The 16,461-nt window shown below is 37.1% G+C and overlaps 2 protein-coding genes across 2 annotated transcripts; one reads left to right on the top strand and one right to left on the bottom strand.

Annotated features, from left to right (window-relative positions):
• Positions 1-360: 360 nt before the first annotated feature.
• LOC141690697 (putative 2-oxoglutarate-dependent dioxygenase AOP1) lies at positions 361-1,593 on the bottom strand. The gene is made up of 3 exons (XM_074495472.1): positions 1,223-1,593; positions 803-1,124; positions 361-600 (listed from the first exon to the last, which is right to left on the bottom strand). Exons 1-3 carry the CDS (start codon positions 1,591-1,593, stop codon positions 361-363), a joined length of 933 nt encoding a protein of 310 aa, XP_074351573.1.
• Positions 1,594-5,440: 3,847 nt separating this feature from the next.
• Positions 5,441-8,103, top strand: LOC141693879 (squamosa promoter-binding-like protein 8). The gene is made up of 4 exons (XM_074499070.1): positions 5,441-5,665; positions 6,031-6,747; positions 7,280-7,431; positions 7,676-8,103. The coding sequence occupies exons 2-4, from the start codon at positions 6,140-6,142 to the stop codon at positions 7,810-7,812; spliced, it is 897 nt and encodes a 298-aa protein (XP_074355171.1). The 5' UTR covers positions 5,441-5,665; positions 6,031-6,139; the 3' UTR covers positions 7,813-8,103.
• The last annotated feature ends 8,358 nt before the right edge of the window (positions 8,104-16,461 follow it).

Raw genomic sequence — 16,461 nt, 5'->3', positions numbered from 1 at the left:
GACAAACCCTGGAAAAGAAGAAGTGAGGAGGTAGGCGGCTAGATAAAAATTGTTTAGAATTCTTCTTTTTAATAATGATGTTAACTAAGTTTAATTCTTAACCATGCTAGTTTAGTCCAACAAAACTGCAACCATACTATTCAAATTTTTTTGGTTAATTAATTTCACGCGCAGGGGACAAGAAGCTTGCTCGTCTACACAATGATAGTGCGAAATTTTATACTCTTCGAGTAAAATAACTGATCGCTTAAGCATCAATATGGGTGTTTGCATAAGCTGCTTAAAATTGTAGTGAATACTGAATGTACATTGCAGGTCCACTAACACAAAACAAAATCGAAAATGTACAAAGAGCCAGTTTCAAAGGCGATAAGCGTTCATAGTACACTCTGTCTTATGGTCGTCATCCTTGGCATAGAAATCCAGTAAATCATAATGATGAAATGGCTTATACTGTCGAGGGTGTTCATCGTCGACAAGTTCTTCCGGTGCTTGTATTATTCCATTCACGAATGAGAATAGCCCCATTGAATATCTTTCTTTTTCACCTCTGATGATCACTTGATGGAATGCAGAGTGTATTTTGTCATTGCTCCAGGCCTGCTCCAACAAAAAAAAAAAAGAGAAGCTAAAATAAATCTGACAGTAGATAGTGATCAGCTGTGATAAATTATGTTCATACAAATAAGACCTTAGACTTGAAAACCTGATTTGTATTGCAGATTCATATGGACTCGAACGAAACATGGAAATAGTATATTTCTAGTAATATCAAATATGCGAAAGGAAGATGATGACTTACCAACAATGCATCGCCAGCCATTACTAAGTAACAGTATGCTGGAATTCTAATGGGAATCCATTCATTAGCCTTAGTTTTTATTTCTATACCACCGACTTGATCCTCGTGGAGTATTGTTATGAAACTCTTATCAGTATGTTCATGAGCACCTACATTACTCTCATCCTTCCCTGGTAGCCTATATCTCATCATTCGTAGAAGATAAGTCATTGATTTAAGATAGGACTCGTAGTGTTTCTCGACACCATAGCTTTCAAATACCATCCGAGCCACCATTTGTTCTAGTTCTGATAGTCGATTTGCATGCAGATGCATGGTTTTACTGTATTATATACAATATCAACAAAACAAAATTGGATTAGTTCTGAATTTTAAAAAGTTACAAGAGGAAGAAACAGTTATTTCATTCTGTGGTTATACCAGAAATGGTCATTCCCAGAAGGAAACATAATATTGCTAAAACTCAGAATTCCATGAGAAGTTGTTGCATTATTTATCCCCAAGCTTTCATAAAGAGGAATCATCGGTAGTTTAAGATAACCATAGTAAATGTTGTCAGAAACATTCTTAATCTTGGTTTCTAATGGGAGGTCAAACAATTCCCTTGATGCACGAAAAACATCTTTGTTCATCTGCATATTTATCTTATCGAAAACAGCAACAAAACAACCATACTCTTCAAGCGCATGCCGAACTTCATTGCTTGTCAAGAGCCAACAACTTGAGCCAGGACAAAGGTTGTCCTTGGTGAAATTAATGATCGGAAGCTGTGGCTTTGCCTGGGGATCCATGGATCAAAAAATTCGCTAATTTTAAGTTGCTAATCAGTTTCGATAAGTCAGACTTTACTGTGAGCTCATATTTAAACGTTTTTCCCAGATATGCTTGTCCACTATCTACAGACAGATCCAACCAAAACAATATGTTAATTTTGGTTGGGAAAAAACGAAGAAACTCTGGTTTATATCTATCCAAGTAGAAAATATTTGGAAATTTTCGTAGGAAACTCCGCTAGCTACTACATATGGCATATAACTGTTATGATAAACAACATTGTTTTTTTTTTGAAAAGAACAACACTGTTATTATGCTTTGAATACTTAAATGTATGTGAATTTTTCTTTCTGGCTTGAAAGGACGGCAGGCGGCTGTAAAATGTATTCAATCTCGAACACTTTCTTGCACAAACAGGACCTTGACGCATGTGATTATTAAGTTTCAAAGAGTTATAAAGATGGAAAATTCAATCTGAATCTTAATAATCCTTTACACCAGCGAGACCTTAACATATTATGCTTGTTTTAATAGGCTTCCTTGATTCCGAATCCTCTGAGGTTTTAAATTGTACCTTAGCATATATCCGTTTTTCTGTGTAACAAAAGATTGTTGCAATCTAAGTATAAATTTCATAGTCTTCCTGATCCCGTGGATAAATATTTGAAATGCTTTGATATATATTCAATTTCAATATATAAAATGTTGCTCTTGCCTATGTCGGTAAATGAGACGAGATGCTCATTAGCAATTCAATGTTCGACTGATTAAACTCGACTCAAGCTCCATTTCTGTATAGACAAGTCTGAGTTTAAAAATTATTTAGAGCTCGATTTGAAGACGATACAATAGATTTAGAAATATTAGTCTGGAAGTTTTATATAAATAGAAAGAATTGATCACATTTGGCGATCATTGCGCCAAATGTGGAATTTATTTAATTCGGGGACCGATAGAAAGGTTTTGGCGTTGCAGAAAAACGTAGTCTATGATCATCTGGAAAGCACACAAAAATCGAATTGTTGTCTCAATGTGTTGTATGGTGGGGCTGAAATTTTACAATCATTTTTGTTTCGCAACATTAAAATGGAGGGGAGAAATTGACAAGGCAAAGAAAACAGGTTGTATGTAATGCAGAAGCATTACCAGGCTGTTTTTACCGGACTTGTATTAGTTCACTTTCGATGTAGCTGTTGTTTTGCATGTATGCGTTTAATTATTACCTAGCAAGGACCATATTTTTTGATATGGCATTGGAGAATGGAGTCACATGTTGAATTAAACTGTTCATGGTGAGTGACACCCACCCAGTTTCACCCGGAAGCAGAGTTTCGATTCTCGGTTCCTCAACCCCAGTAGGGGGTAATACTTGTCCTCCGACATGATTAATTTAGTAGAATCTTGCGGTACTCAAATCAAATGATATGAAAACAAATGTCGTCTGTCGCAAAGCCAGATCAAGAGGTGTACATATATTGCAACACTATAAATGAATGAAATTCTAATTACTGGTATTTTTAGATCAATGGAATCGTTTTTGTATCATTTTCAATTTTTTTGCAAATCTGGTATTTATGTATCGAACCGTGTCTGAAATTGCAGGTCAAGATGAAAATACTACGAGTACAATGGTTTCCGAAATTGTTACATACTTACAAAATATCATGTATTAGCCTTGTATTTTTTAAATGAAAATAAACTCCCTCCATTTACACCAATTAAACTATTTCATACATACTGCCACATTAGCTAGGATTATATATATTATTTTTTTTCAATACTTGTTTAAAATATAGTTTTATTATATGTTTTTAAATTATTTTTAATTTAAACTAAGGTTTTATGTTTAAACTTTTATTTAAAAAAAATTGAAAAAAATATTATGAAACTATATTTTATAGCGGTCTCGAAATACGTGCAAACAGTGCACGTATATATTTCAATGGGACGGATGTAGTATTACTTAATAACAATTTTTTGTACTTTTTTTTTTCTTGTTGCAATACTCATACTAAATTACGATAACAAAAATGTACTATCCAGAACTAGAAGTGTTCAAAATCATCCAATTACCAACAGCTTTAATAAAAATAAATATATATTTGGTGTATCGGAATAATTGAAGAGAGCATAATAAAAGAGAAGGCATTAAATCACATGGGGGGGAGAGGTAGAGAAGATGTGTCTGACAAACACCAGACAGTTCGTACAATTAGGAGTCAACCTCCATGTCAGCCCCCCTTGCTTCTCTCTCTTTACAGTTTACACCCCCCCCCCCCCTCCTATCCAGACCATTATCAATTTCTCATCATCTCACAGGATGATGCGGATACAGTCATTGGGTCATTACTCTTACACGTCTATGCATATTCATGCTCAGTTAATGTTCATCTTTCTGTTGTTTTAAAATAAGTTCAATATAAAGTGGAAGGTGATGCTGCCACAAAAACTAGATTAAATGACGCTGATCCACAGGTCAAGGCCCGGGGGATGTCAAAAATTTCGACTGCTACATTTTTTTGCTGAGCTACAACGAATAGTCACCTGTTGCCGAATAAAATATAAACCCTGCCAAGGGTTTATGATAGATTATCTAAATGAGGAGTAGCTGCCATTTATTTAAGTACAATTCAGTTCATATTTTTCAGCTTTAATTTCTTGCATCTCACTTGCATGTCAAGAGTTGCCACAACACTTTTGCTTGAGTTCTTGTATATTTCTCAAATACTAGTGTCCTCAGCTCAGCCAGTACAAACTTAAAATGTACGTGTTCTCCAAAAGTACAACCAAATCTAAACCTTTGTTACTTGTTGGTACTTAAAACTTTTGCTGTGAAGTACTCTTGTTCGTGCAATAGCTTCATAGTTTGATTCAAAAAAACAAATTAAGTAAATAAGATAAATGCTATAACAAGATAAATAACAACATTATCAATCAATCATCACTACTACAAAAAACCTACCATTTTTTGATGAAAATCGATCAACGTTTATGGTCGGGCAAAACAGACTGTATTTTGATGGAACTCGACTGAACGGATGATCGGTTTTGACTCTGTTTCTTGAAGTGTTGTATAACGCTTATTTTTGAGTTTGCACAGCAATTATTCTGTTTTGTCCGCTTCTAATTTAGATCAAGGGAATGAATCATGAAAATTCTTTATATTAAATTATAGGTGCATACAATGTATATCCAAAATAATGTAACAAACTGTAAATCTAGATTATATTGTGAATTAGGTTTCAAGAACATAAGGAGTGGCTAGGACCAGGGGTGGGAAAAAAAAGTCAAACCGACCGGACCGGATCAAACCGCTTTTTACGGTTTTTCGGCGGTACGACTTGGTCTAGGTTTGGTGTGAATAAAAACTTTTACGATTCGACCTGGTTTTCATCTCCAAACCGGACCCTTAAGGTCGAACCGGACCATTTCAATATATATTAATATATTTATTATAACTATATACCATTTTTATGTGTATATATATATATATTAATTACTTAAGTTTATTTTATACTTTAGATATATTTTCAAATTAATATCTTCAAATTTGTATTTTACATGTAATATTTGTATTCTAAATTTTTAAAAATAAATAAATTTTATAATTATGTATTTAGTTAGGTTTCAAACCGTTACCGACCGGACCGTACCGTTAACTTGCGGTCTGGTCTGGTCCGAAATTTCAAACAGTCCGGTCCGGTTTGATATTCTATAAAACCGTTATATATGGTCCGGTCCGATTTGATCGTAAAAAACCGATCAAACCGACCGTTGCACACCCCTAGCTAGGAGGGTAAAAAGGTAACATTCATTCTATAAATGGTTAAACACAAATTGTTTTAATATCTCTGACCAATGAAAAGTATTGAAAACTCATTAATCAGTTCCTTCTCAGCTCTCACCTATATTCTGAGATACAGTGTGTTGTAACTTGTGAGTGATGCCATGCTATAAATAGAGAGCAGGGAGTGAGAGAAAGACAGTGAAGGAAAGCTAGAGTAGCTACTAGCTATGTTTGCAGCCAACCCCTTAGTAGATCTGTAAAGTAGCTGTTAGATGCTGATCACCTGTTCCTCCAGTGATTTGGTAAGTTTTATAATGTACAGAACCTATCTCTATCTCTCCATGTTTGCAACTATACCTTAAGTATACACTGTACACACACATACTAACTCCTCACTGCTAATGCCACCCTCAAATTCACAATTCACCCACGTACTAACTCTCCTTCTCTATATTGTGTAAATACATTAGTGACTCGGGTACTCAAATTTAGAAGGTCCTAGTGAGTAAAGTGTATACTTAAGTTGGTCAAAATCAGTTTTGGGTAAAGTGTATACTTAAGCTAGTTTAGTTTTTGCAGCTTTTTCTTTGCACTTAATTTTATAAAATTTTATAGTAGCATGTACAAATGTCTATATCTTGATCCGAGTCTTCTTTCTTGATTTCAGATATTGCAGCACTTGGAAATGGAAATACACTATTACTAGTAGTACTTCTCTGATCTCTTTCTTTCTGCAGCAAGATACTAACAAGCCTACACATTTCATCAAAACCAAAATGTTAGACTATGAATGGGGCAACCCATCAAATATGATGGTAAATGGAGATGACCCACCCGACCAAGATTCGGGTCAAAACCCGCAACTCTATAATCATTACACTCAAAATCTCAACCAACATTTCATAAACTCTAATCATAACCATGAAAGTAACTATGAAAACCACCACCAATATTTTCACTACCCAACAACCCATAACACTCATTTACAATCCCACTATGACCCGAACTCTTACGGGTCATACCCGAACCCGGATCCGAGAATGGGATCGCTTGACCCGGTTCATGACCCGACCGGGTTCATGACTGTGCCAAAAAGTGAACCGGCCGGTTTTGAGTATAATCCTAGTAGGATTGGGCTAAATTTAGGTGGCCGGACTTATTTTTCTTCGACCGAGGATGACTTTGTGAACCGGTTGTACCACCGGTCCAGTATGATTGAACCCGGTTCAATGAATGTTCCGCGATGTCAAGCAGCAGGATGTAATGCTAATCTTACACATGCAAAGCACTACCACCGCAGGCATAAGGTATGCGAGTTTCACTCAAAGGCAGCCACCGTGATTGCGGCCGGGTTGACACAGCGGTTCTGCCAACAGTGTAGCCGGTTCGTTACGAATTAGCTTAAAAACCCTCCCCATGCACTTAAATTTAACTCTAAACTCCATGGTATTACACCTAAGTTTAAAAATGCGCATCAATATCTCAGTATCATGAAAATGAGCATCTAAACTCCATGGAGTTTAACGAGTACTTGGATGTTAAGAATGTGCACTTGAAAAATCGGCTGATTACTCTGATTTTGTAGAGTAGAACAAATTTCCGAATTTTATAACCTTGCTTAGTGTACTGTGTATGTTTGATTGAAGTCATTTGTATTTTAGATTGTGACAATAATGCCTTTGGAACTATCTTACAATGGTACCTGATAATTTTTGGGTTGATTCGTACGTGGGATGATCCATAAGTTTCTGCATTCGTGTTAACAAACTGCACTTATGTATGTTATTGCTTCTTATAGTAAAACCAATTATCACAAAAAATATATATATATTATACTGTACTGTGCACATTTATTTATACTAATTCTTACTTTGTTCATTCTAAATATTGACATTTGCAATTGGAAAATGTAACAGATTTCATCTGCTGACCGAATTCGACAATGGCAAAAGAAGCTGTCGGAAAAGATTAGCTGATCACAACCGTAGAAGGCGAAAAACTCAGCAAAAAGACGATCAAGATAATAAGTTGCAGCTCCAAATGAGTTCATCATCTGAAAACCTTACAAGTAGATAATTTCTGAATCACATCTACATTAATTTGAAATAGTCGTTTGTAATGTGTTTGTCGTTTCTAAATGCATAAAGATTTTCACATGTTATGTCCATCTCCTAATTCCTAAATACAATTTCGGTAGTTTAATATGATATAGTACATTTTTAGCCTTGTAATTAATCACAGGAGTGCTACTTAAAAATTTAGGTCTGCAGCTAAATTATGCAAATTAAACATGTTCTTGTTAATGGTTGTAGGATCTCCACCAGATTCCGGTGTGCATTCATCTTCATCAGTGACCATTGCAATATCGCCGCCACGGGCTTCATTTGACAAATTCCGGCAAAGATCTGACTATCAGGCCTCTAGTTCTTCAACAAACTCTTTGTTTTAGACAAATGTGTGAATTCAATCAATATTTCTTCAAGAGGAGGAACCGATTCAATATCGGCTTATCGTATTTCGTAATTGTTATATAGGATCCATTAGGTCAATGGTGTATTTGATCACTAGATTGAAGTAACAAATGTTAGCAATAATTAGCTATTTCATGGTAAAAAAATCAAAGAAAATTTAACTTTGTGTGTTAGTTATTTAGGGTTTGAAGTGAGGCAGGCTCATGCATGTAAGGTCTATTATATTTCCATTCTCAGCATTTGCAGTTGAATTATTTGCTTTTGTCTTCTCCGTTGATATTTTTTTTCTCTTTCGACATTAAAGTTAAAATTTAAGTTGATAAGATAATTTACTATGAAAATGATCATTTTATTTAATTAGGATTAAAAACAATCTTAAGCAAGATATACTTGAGTTTCGTTGATCGTTGATTATACATCCACGCACATGCTACAATATTTATTAAAGAAAATAATGAAGTTGAAATTATATGACATGTTAATATCCGCAAATCCAATTAATTATTATGATTTTAAAAAATCATCAAAGTTACCTGATGTGCAGATTAAAGGAATAACTGCAAGTGAGAAAGGAGACCGTAGCTTCCTTATTTGAGAAAAAGGATCAAGAAATCAAGCTGTCTCCTGTCCGGAGGCTATTTTTGATGAAACGTAATTATTGCTATTTGTGGGTCCCAGTAGTTATCTCTTAATACTGTTTGGCTGTATACATGTTATATAGATGATGATTGATGAGAGAGAGGGAATGAATGAGTGATAGAGATCTTCCGAGCTCTGATCTAACCACTGTGACATGATGTATCTGTGTCTTGTATCCTGTTGTGCACAATTCTATCAACATTCAAAATACTTCCCATGGCTACCTCCTTCCCGTTGATTTCTCTACGTTTGCTTTTTGCACCCATTTCAATGTTCAAATATCGTGTAGTTACATAATATTTTTTTAAATTTTTTTTTCTAAATAAAATTTTATTCAAGAAAAAAAATTCAAAAAAATATTATGCAACTATAAGATATTTGAACATTGAAAAGCGTACCAAAAAGTGATGTAGATAATTCAATGGAACAGAGGGACTAGTACTTTAGTACATTGATCTAAACTCCAACATTGGGCAAGATTTTTTACCTAAATTTCGACCGACACAAATCTCTATTATTCCAAGTTCAAATTCATATATTAATAATTTATTCTTTTAATATAATATATTATTATTTTAATGTGTAATTCACATACTTATTAATTCAATTGATCCAGAATGAATAAGATCATAATAACTTCAAACTTAATAAATTTATTAAATTAGAAAAACATTACAATTAAACAAGAAAAATAAATAAAATTTTAATATTATATTTAATCAACTAAAAGAAAAATAACAAATATTAAACTACTCCGAATTAGTATATTACTCCCACAAATGCTCGATTAATCTGTCTCGAAGAATAATATGAGTTTCTTTATTTTTTTTATTTTTCGATATCATTCAAGAAATTGTGGAAATCGAGCATTGTTGAATTAAAACAATTCATGATTTTTAATATATTTTTGTTAACTAACTATTGTATATATGAGTGAAAATTAAAAAAATATAATAAAAAACTACTTAATATATATATACATATAATAACATTCCATCAACACATGAATATATAAATAATAAAAAGTTAATATTTTATTACTAAAAAGATTTAGACCGGTGAATAGTATCGACCCAAATTCAAATTTAGGCTGATATTATCTACTGACCTAAATTAAAACAGAGTAATAGGTCATTGTTGAGTAGATTCAAATTTAGGCCAATACAACTCTTGGAGATAGATGGCACAAGAGCATGTCAAATAGAGTATAGTCATTCATGTTCTTAACTTTGATTTTAAGGGGTGAGATAAAAACACCCACTTCAGTGATGTTTAATAATTTCTTGTACATTTCTTATTTTTGAGGAACATTTTTATGTTTTTAAGGATCAGTTAACTTATTTTTTATAATAATATATAAAACTGATAGGGAAGAAAATAAGACATGGATATGTAATTAATGTTGCATTAATTATATCAGAATTAGGTTGAAAGTAAGGCCCATTTGAGAGGGCCCAAAACCCTGAATGTTAATTAATTGCGTAAGTAATTAATAAGGGATAAGTTAGCTGATAAGATGAGTCATACTTAGAGATGCACAAAAAGGTCGAGCCCGAAAATCTGGCACGGCCCGATCCGGCCAAAACCCGGTCAAGCCCGGTCCGGTCTCGGCCCGGGCTTCAGGCCTCGACGGGCCCTATATTTTTAGGCAAAGCCCGGCCCGGCCCGGCCTGGCTAAAAGCCCGGGCTTCGGCCCGTCCCAACCCGATTAAAAGCCCGAAAAAGCCCGGTTATAATCTGATTATTCTAATATATTTTCTTATATATTTATAAATTCACATTTACTATAAATATAAATAATAATTTAAACACATATATATTTACATATTTGTGATTAATAATATTATTTATGTTATTCCCTAACAATACAACAAGAATTACAGGGGGGGTTGAATGTAATTCTGGCTTCTTTTTAAGATTTACGAAAAATGGTTCTAACTCAATAATATATATGTGTTTGATTTGCAAAGTGCGGAATGAAAGAATTATATAAATCAAGACACAAGTAATAAAAACACAAGTCTTTAAAATTTTCTGGTGGATTTGAATGTATCCACTAGATATATATATATATATATATATATATATCGAGAGAACTTTGTGTAGCTCAAATAAGCTCACAGCTGCTTACAAGTATGAACAATTAAAACTTGCAGAGAAATGCTAAAGGATACAACTTACAAATGTTTCTCTGAGAATGTATTTTTTTTAGTCTAGTTAGTTGTTGTTCTACTTGCTGCACTTGGTTTATATATCACCAAGTTTACATAGCAAAAAGACAAGATAATAAAATAAAACTATCAAGTCTAACTCTATGCTACTCCATTACTCTATTCCAGTATATTTGAAAACCTTCATAGCTTGCATGAAAATGGTAATGCTTCTTCGTTCTCATTTTCCTGCTAAACAGGCTGCCACATTCCTTTTGCAAACACCCAACACATGTGACTGTGTTATCACTGTCAACAGATGTTTGAATTGATTATCCGTTGGGTACATGCTTGTTATCCGTCGGGTTGCCTTGTTGATCATCCGTCGGGTAGCTTTATTAATCATCCGTCGGGTAGCCATTTATCACTTGACTCCATTTCTTTGTGTATAATTACAAGACATCTTATATTTACATTTAATCAACCTATTCTGCACATCTACTAGCAGTCTCCATGACTCATAAGCTACTACAGAAACTTTACAAAGTTATTTTCAGAAATGTGCTACATGACTTATTGTTACATAAGCTACTCACCCGATGAATATCAATTAGTCATCCGTCGGGTCTATATTGAATCATCCGTCGGGACTATAATTGATCATCCGTCAGGTGCTACAAAATTCACTAAATTGAATCAATAAGGTGTTTTGTTTAGCGTATCATCAGGTACACAACATATTCCTAACAATTTATATACTTCATTGTATAAATAATGAAAGAAGATATAATAAGTACACTATATATATTTGGATATCATTGTTCTCATAACAATGATAAAACATATTACTCTATAAACATGTTTTTTTTCGAATTTAAATATTTTCAACGAAGTAATGTTTTCATAAAATATTCCATGTAAACTAATACATTTTTATGATGATCTAGTTGCTAACACATGTGTTCTTCGGAATCTCTAATAATACTCGATCCGATTTAAATTAGAAAAAAGCCCGGCCCGATCCGATCTGGCCCCAAAAAAAGCCCGTTTAGGCCCGCCTCGAGGGCCCAAACGGGCTCTGACATTTTCGGAAAGCCCAGCCCGGCCCCCTCCGGTCAAAGTCAAAGCCCGAAAAGCCCGGTTCGGTCAAAGCTCGGGCTTTTTAAGGCCCGGTCAAAACCCGGCCCGGTGGGCCTTTTGTGCATCTCTAGTCCTAGTGGAGAAATAAATCCTTGTAGATTGGCTTCCAAGGAACCTGGTGGGATAAGAAATCAGATTCCTACCTCTTAGGACTCCAAAGTCCTTTCTAATTCTGAGACTTGCCCACCAAATCTCATAACCCAAGTCCAATTCAAGGACTCCCAACATCTATATAAGGGGTCTCACCCCACAGATCAAAACTACATTTTTTGACTTGATCCTTGACATACAGCAAGTTACGTAGGCATCTTGTTAAGGCCGATCGAGTCACGAAACACAAGGGCAGTCAAATAGAGCCTCGAAGCTCACGTTCCCTAGTAATAAATATAACAATTATTATACCTTAGTTTTTGATCCATAACATTTGGCGTCGTCTATGGGAAAGCACAACAACAACCATGGCGAGAACACGGAGAGGAAGCAGCGCCCTAGAAGGAGGAACACCAGCGGGGACAACCTAAACGATTTCGTCAACCGTGGAGGTACCTTCGCATTCAACCTATGCCGCCACCCAAAGAGGAGCCCAGGTAGAGGCAACTGAACCTCAACCCCAAGGGACGATACCCCCGGCTCCTCAAGGTATGAATCCCCAACTTCAACAGCTACATACACCTGTGAATTCTCGATCCGTTGGGTATGAGTATTCAACTGTTGTGACCACTAACCCTCCTTATGGGATGCCCTTTTACCCCGAGGTTGGAGGAAGTGGACATGCTGGACGGAGTGAAGCACGAGGGCGAACACCCCCTACATACAAGGTTTGGCTCCTATCCCAGGGAATCAGGAATTTTCTGGTTCTTATACTGAGAGAGAATCTGAATCTTCAGATGATGAAGTGGCCCCAAGAAGGAGACGTGCTGGCAAAGAGCCGATGCCTGATGGTAACCAACGTCCCAGGAGTATCCGAGGGGTGAATCCCCAAGAAGTGCAGGAGAGAATCAAGGCTCACGAGGCTGAGATTCAAAGGCAGAAGCGTGACTTGGAGGCGCACCAGGCTCCGAGACTCCCACTACCACCTAGGGGAGAAATCCTCCTCCAATCATAGACCTGGATGGTTCGTCACAAAGAAGGGATGTAGTCCCAAGAGCTGATCCAAACAATCTTCTTCCCCTTGGAGATCCTGATGATCCTACTCCACCATTCACTGAAGAGATAATGAATGCCCATATCTCAAGGAATTTCAATATGCCCACTATCAAAGCTTATGATGGCACTGGAGATCTCGATAATCATGTTAGGACATTCTCTAATGCACTGTTGTTGCAGCCCGTGAATGTCGCTATTAAGTGCCGGGCCTTTCCTCAAATCCTGTCGGGAATGGCTCAAAGATGGTATAGTCGTTTGCCCCCGAACTCTATTAGGTCCTTCAGAGAATTAAGTCAGGCTTTTATTAAGCAGTTAATCAGCGGGAGAGTGTATGAGAAAAGTTCTGCATCCCTCATGAGCATTGTACAGGTAGCGAAGGAATCCTTGAGAGACTACCTGAATTGTTTCACAAAGGAAGCTTTAAAAGTCCCGGACCTTGATGACAAGTTAGCTATGATAGCCCTGCAACATGGAACTAGGGATGATTTCTTCAAGATGTCCTTGGCCAAGCGCCCCCCTGAAAGCATGTTGCAGCTCCAAGATAGGGCCGGGAAGTACATCAAAGTGGAGGAGAGCATGAGGAAGACAGTAGTAAGTAACGAGCCCACTGGAGGCAAGAAGCGGAAAACTAATCTGGAATATATCGCTAAGGACAAGTATCCTAGAACCGAGCAAAACCCTGATTCAATCCCAAAGAAGGGAGGACATGGGCAAACGTTCACTGAATACGGTAAGCTGAATGCTCCTAGAAGCAAGATCTTAATGGAAATCGAGAAAGATCGAGATATTCGTTTGCCTAAACCCTTGAAGGCTGATCCGGCCAAGCTAGATAAGAGCAAGTATTGTAGATTTCACAAAGATGTTGGTCATGACACCGGTGAGTGTAGACAACTGAAAGATGAAATAGAGTTCCTCATTCAAAAAGGAAGATTGAACAAGTATACTGGGGAAGGAGGAGATAGGAATAACAATGGGAGAAAGAACTTTGAAGATCTTTGGAGGGACCAAGACGATCAGGGGTGGAATCCCCAACCTAGGGGACCGGTTATAAATGCAATCTTTAGAGGACCGCGACCCCGAGGGCCTGTGATAAACATAATTTTTGGAGGACCAACTGCTGCCGGATTATCCAGGAACTCCAGGAAATCATATATCAGGGAGGTTATGCATATTATGGGGGAAGCCCCGAAGAGGGCCAGGACATGAGTAACTATGGTATTTGATGATTCTGACTTGGAGGGTGTGAAATTTCCTCATGATGACCTGCTGGTTATAACACCAATAATAGAGAACAACCCGGTGAAGAGGGTCCTTGTAGATAATGGTGCTTCAGTGGATATCTTGCTCCATGACACCTTTTTAAGGATGGATTATAATGATTCCCAATTGACCCCAACCGACATGCCGATATATGGATTTGCGGGAGTAGAGTGTCCCGTGGAAGGGATAATTAAGTTGCCAACAACCATAGGTCAGGAACCAAGGCAAGCAACGCAGATGTTGGACTTTATGGTGGTGAATGCTAGTTCAACTTACAACGCTATCATGGGAAGAACAGGGATACATGCCTTCAAGGCAGTCCCTTCTTCCTACCATTCAGTTATGAAGTTTCCCACCCGGAATGGGATTGGAGTAGAGAGAGGAGATCAAAAAATGGCTAGAAGTTGTTATGTGGCCTCTCTTAGGGAAGATGGAGTCGGGGGGGGGAGTTCTGCCTATTGAAGATCTGGATATTCGTGAGAATGATGAGAATAGAGGGAAGCCAGCAGAAGACTTGGTTTCGATTCCTTTAGCTCCCGAGGATCCTGAGAAAGTAACTTTCGTTGGAGCCACACTAGAGTAGCCCTTTTGAGGGAAGTTGGTGAAATTCTTGCAAGAAAATAGTGATGTGTTTGCATGGTCGGCAGCTGATATGCCAGGTATAGACCCGGAGCTGATCACTCACAAGCTGAATGTGGATCCAAGTCGGAAGATAGTGAAGCAAAAGAAAAGAAGTTTTGCTCTATAGAGGCAAAAAGCTATAAAATAAGAAGTAGAGAAGCTCTTAGAGGCTGGTTTCATCGAGGAGATACAATTTCCAGAATGGTTAGCAAACCCTGTAATGGTAAAGAAAGCTAATGGGAAATGGAGGATGTGTGTGGATTTCAATGATTTGAATGATGCATCCCCCAAGGATTGTTTCCCGTTGCCAAGGATAGATATTTTGATAGATGCTACTGCTGGACATGAGATGCTGAGCTTCATGGATGGGTTTAGTGGATACAATCAAATCAAGATGCACAATGACGACATCCCAAAGGTATCATTCATCACTGACTTTGGTGTTTATTGTTATCTTGTTATGACATTTGGTCTCAAGAATGCGGGAGCCACCTATCAAAGGTTGGTAAATAAGATTTTTAAGGACCTTATTGGCAAGACCATGGAAGTTTATGTCGATGACATTTTAGTCAAGAGTCTAGTAAAGACTGATTATATAACCCATGTGAGGGAAGCTTTTGAGGTCCTGAGATACCATAAGATGATGTTAAATCCTACAAAGTGTGCTTTCGGAGTAGGATCTGGAAAGTTTTTGGGATTGATGGTCTCCAAGAGAGGAATCGAGGCCAATCCCGATAAAATAAAGGCAATCCTGGACATGGAGCCACCAAAAACTATCAAAGATATTCAAAAGCTCACTGGAAGGGTTGCGGCATTGCGGCGATTCATCTCCAAGTCTGGGGACAAGTGCTTGTCATTCTTCAAGTCTTTGAAGAATGTTAAGGATTTTGTATGGAGTGAGGAAAGCCAGAAGGCATTCGAGGAATTAAAGAAATATATGGCCCAGGCCCCGTTGCTGGCTAAGCCAATTTTGAATGAAGTTTTATACTTGTACTTGGCCATTTCAGAGAATGCCTTGAGCGCTGTATTGGTTAAGGAGGAACTTAAAATCCAGAAACCCGTATACTATGTTAGCAAAATTCTGCATGGAGCTGAGTTGAATTATTCAACTATTGAGAAGTTTGCTTTAGCCATGGTAATGGCTTCAAGAAAGTTGCGTCCTTACTTTCAGGCTCATCAAGTTGAGGTGCTAACAACTCAGCCCCTGAGAAATGTTATTCATAGTCCCAAAGCTAGTGGGAGGCTGATCAAGTGGGCAATAGAGTTGGAAGAATTTGACATCAAATACAAGCCGCGAACGGCTATAAAAGCCCAGGCGTTGGCTGACTTCGTGGTGGAATGTACCATACCCAACCAAGAAGTCAGGGGGCATGAAGATACTATACCTCCAAACATAGAAGGTGATAAGGGGATAAAGAAAAGGATGACAAAGAAAAGGAATATTAGGTTCTCTATTTTGATGGAGCATCAAAAACAAATTCAAGTGGAGCAGGTTTGGTTTTACAAAGCCCCGATGGGTTCTTGATTGAATATGCTATGAAGTTAGACTTCCCAACCACAAATAATGAAGCAGAATATGAGGCTTTGATAGTTGGCCTCGGCCTAGCAGGGACGCTAAGAGTCAAGAACTTGAAGGTCTGTGGAGACTCGAAGTTGGTCATATCCCAGGTA

Source organism: Apium graveolens, chromosome 10 (assembly GCF_009905375.1).
Source record: "Apium graveolens cultivar Ventura chromosome 10, ASM990537v1, whole genome shotgun sequence".
In the NCBI taxonomy this organism is placed as follows: domain Eukaryota; kingdom Viridiplantae; phylum Streptophyta; class Magnoliopsida; order Apiales; family Apiaceae; genus Apium; species Apium graveolens.
This window is presented reverse-complemented; position numbering and strand designations above follow the sequence as displayed.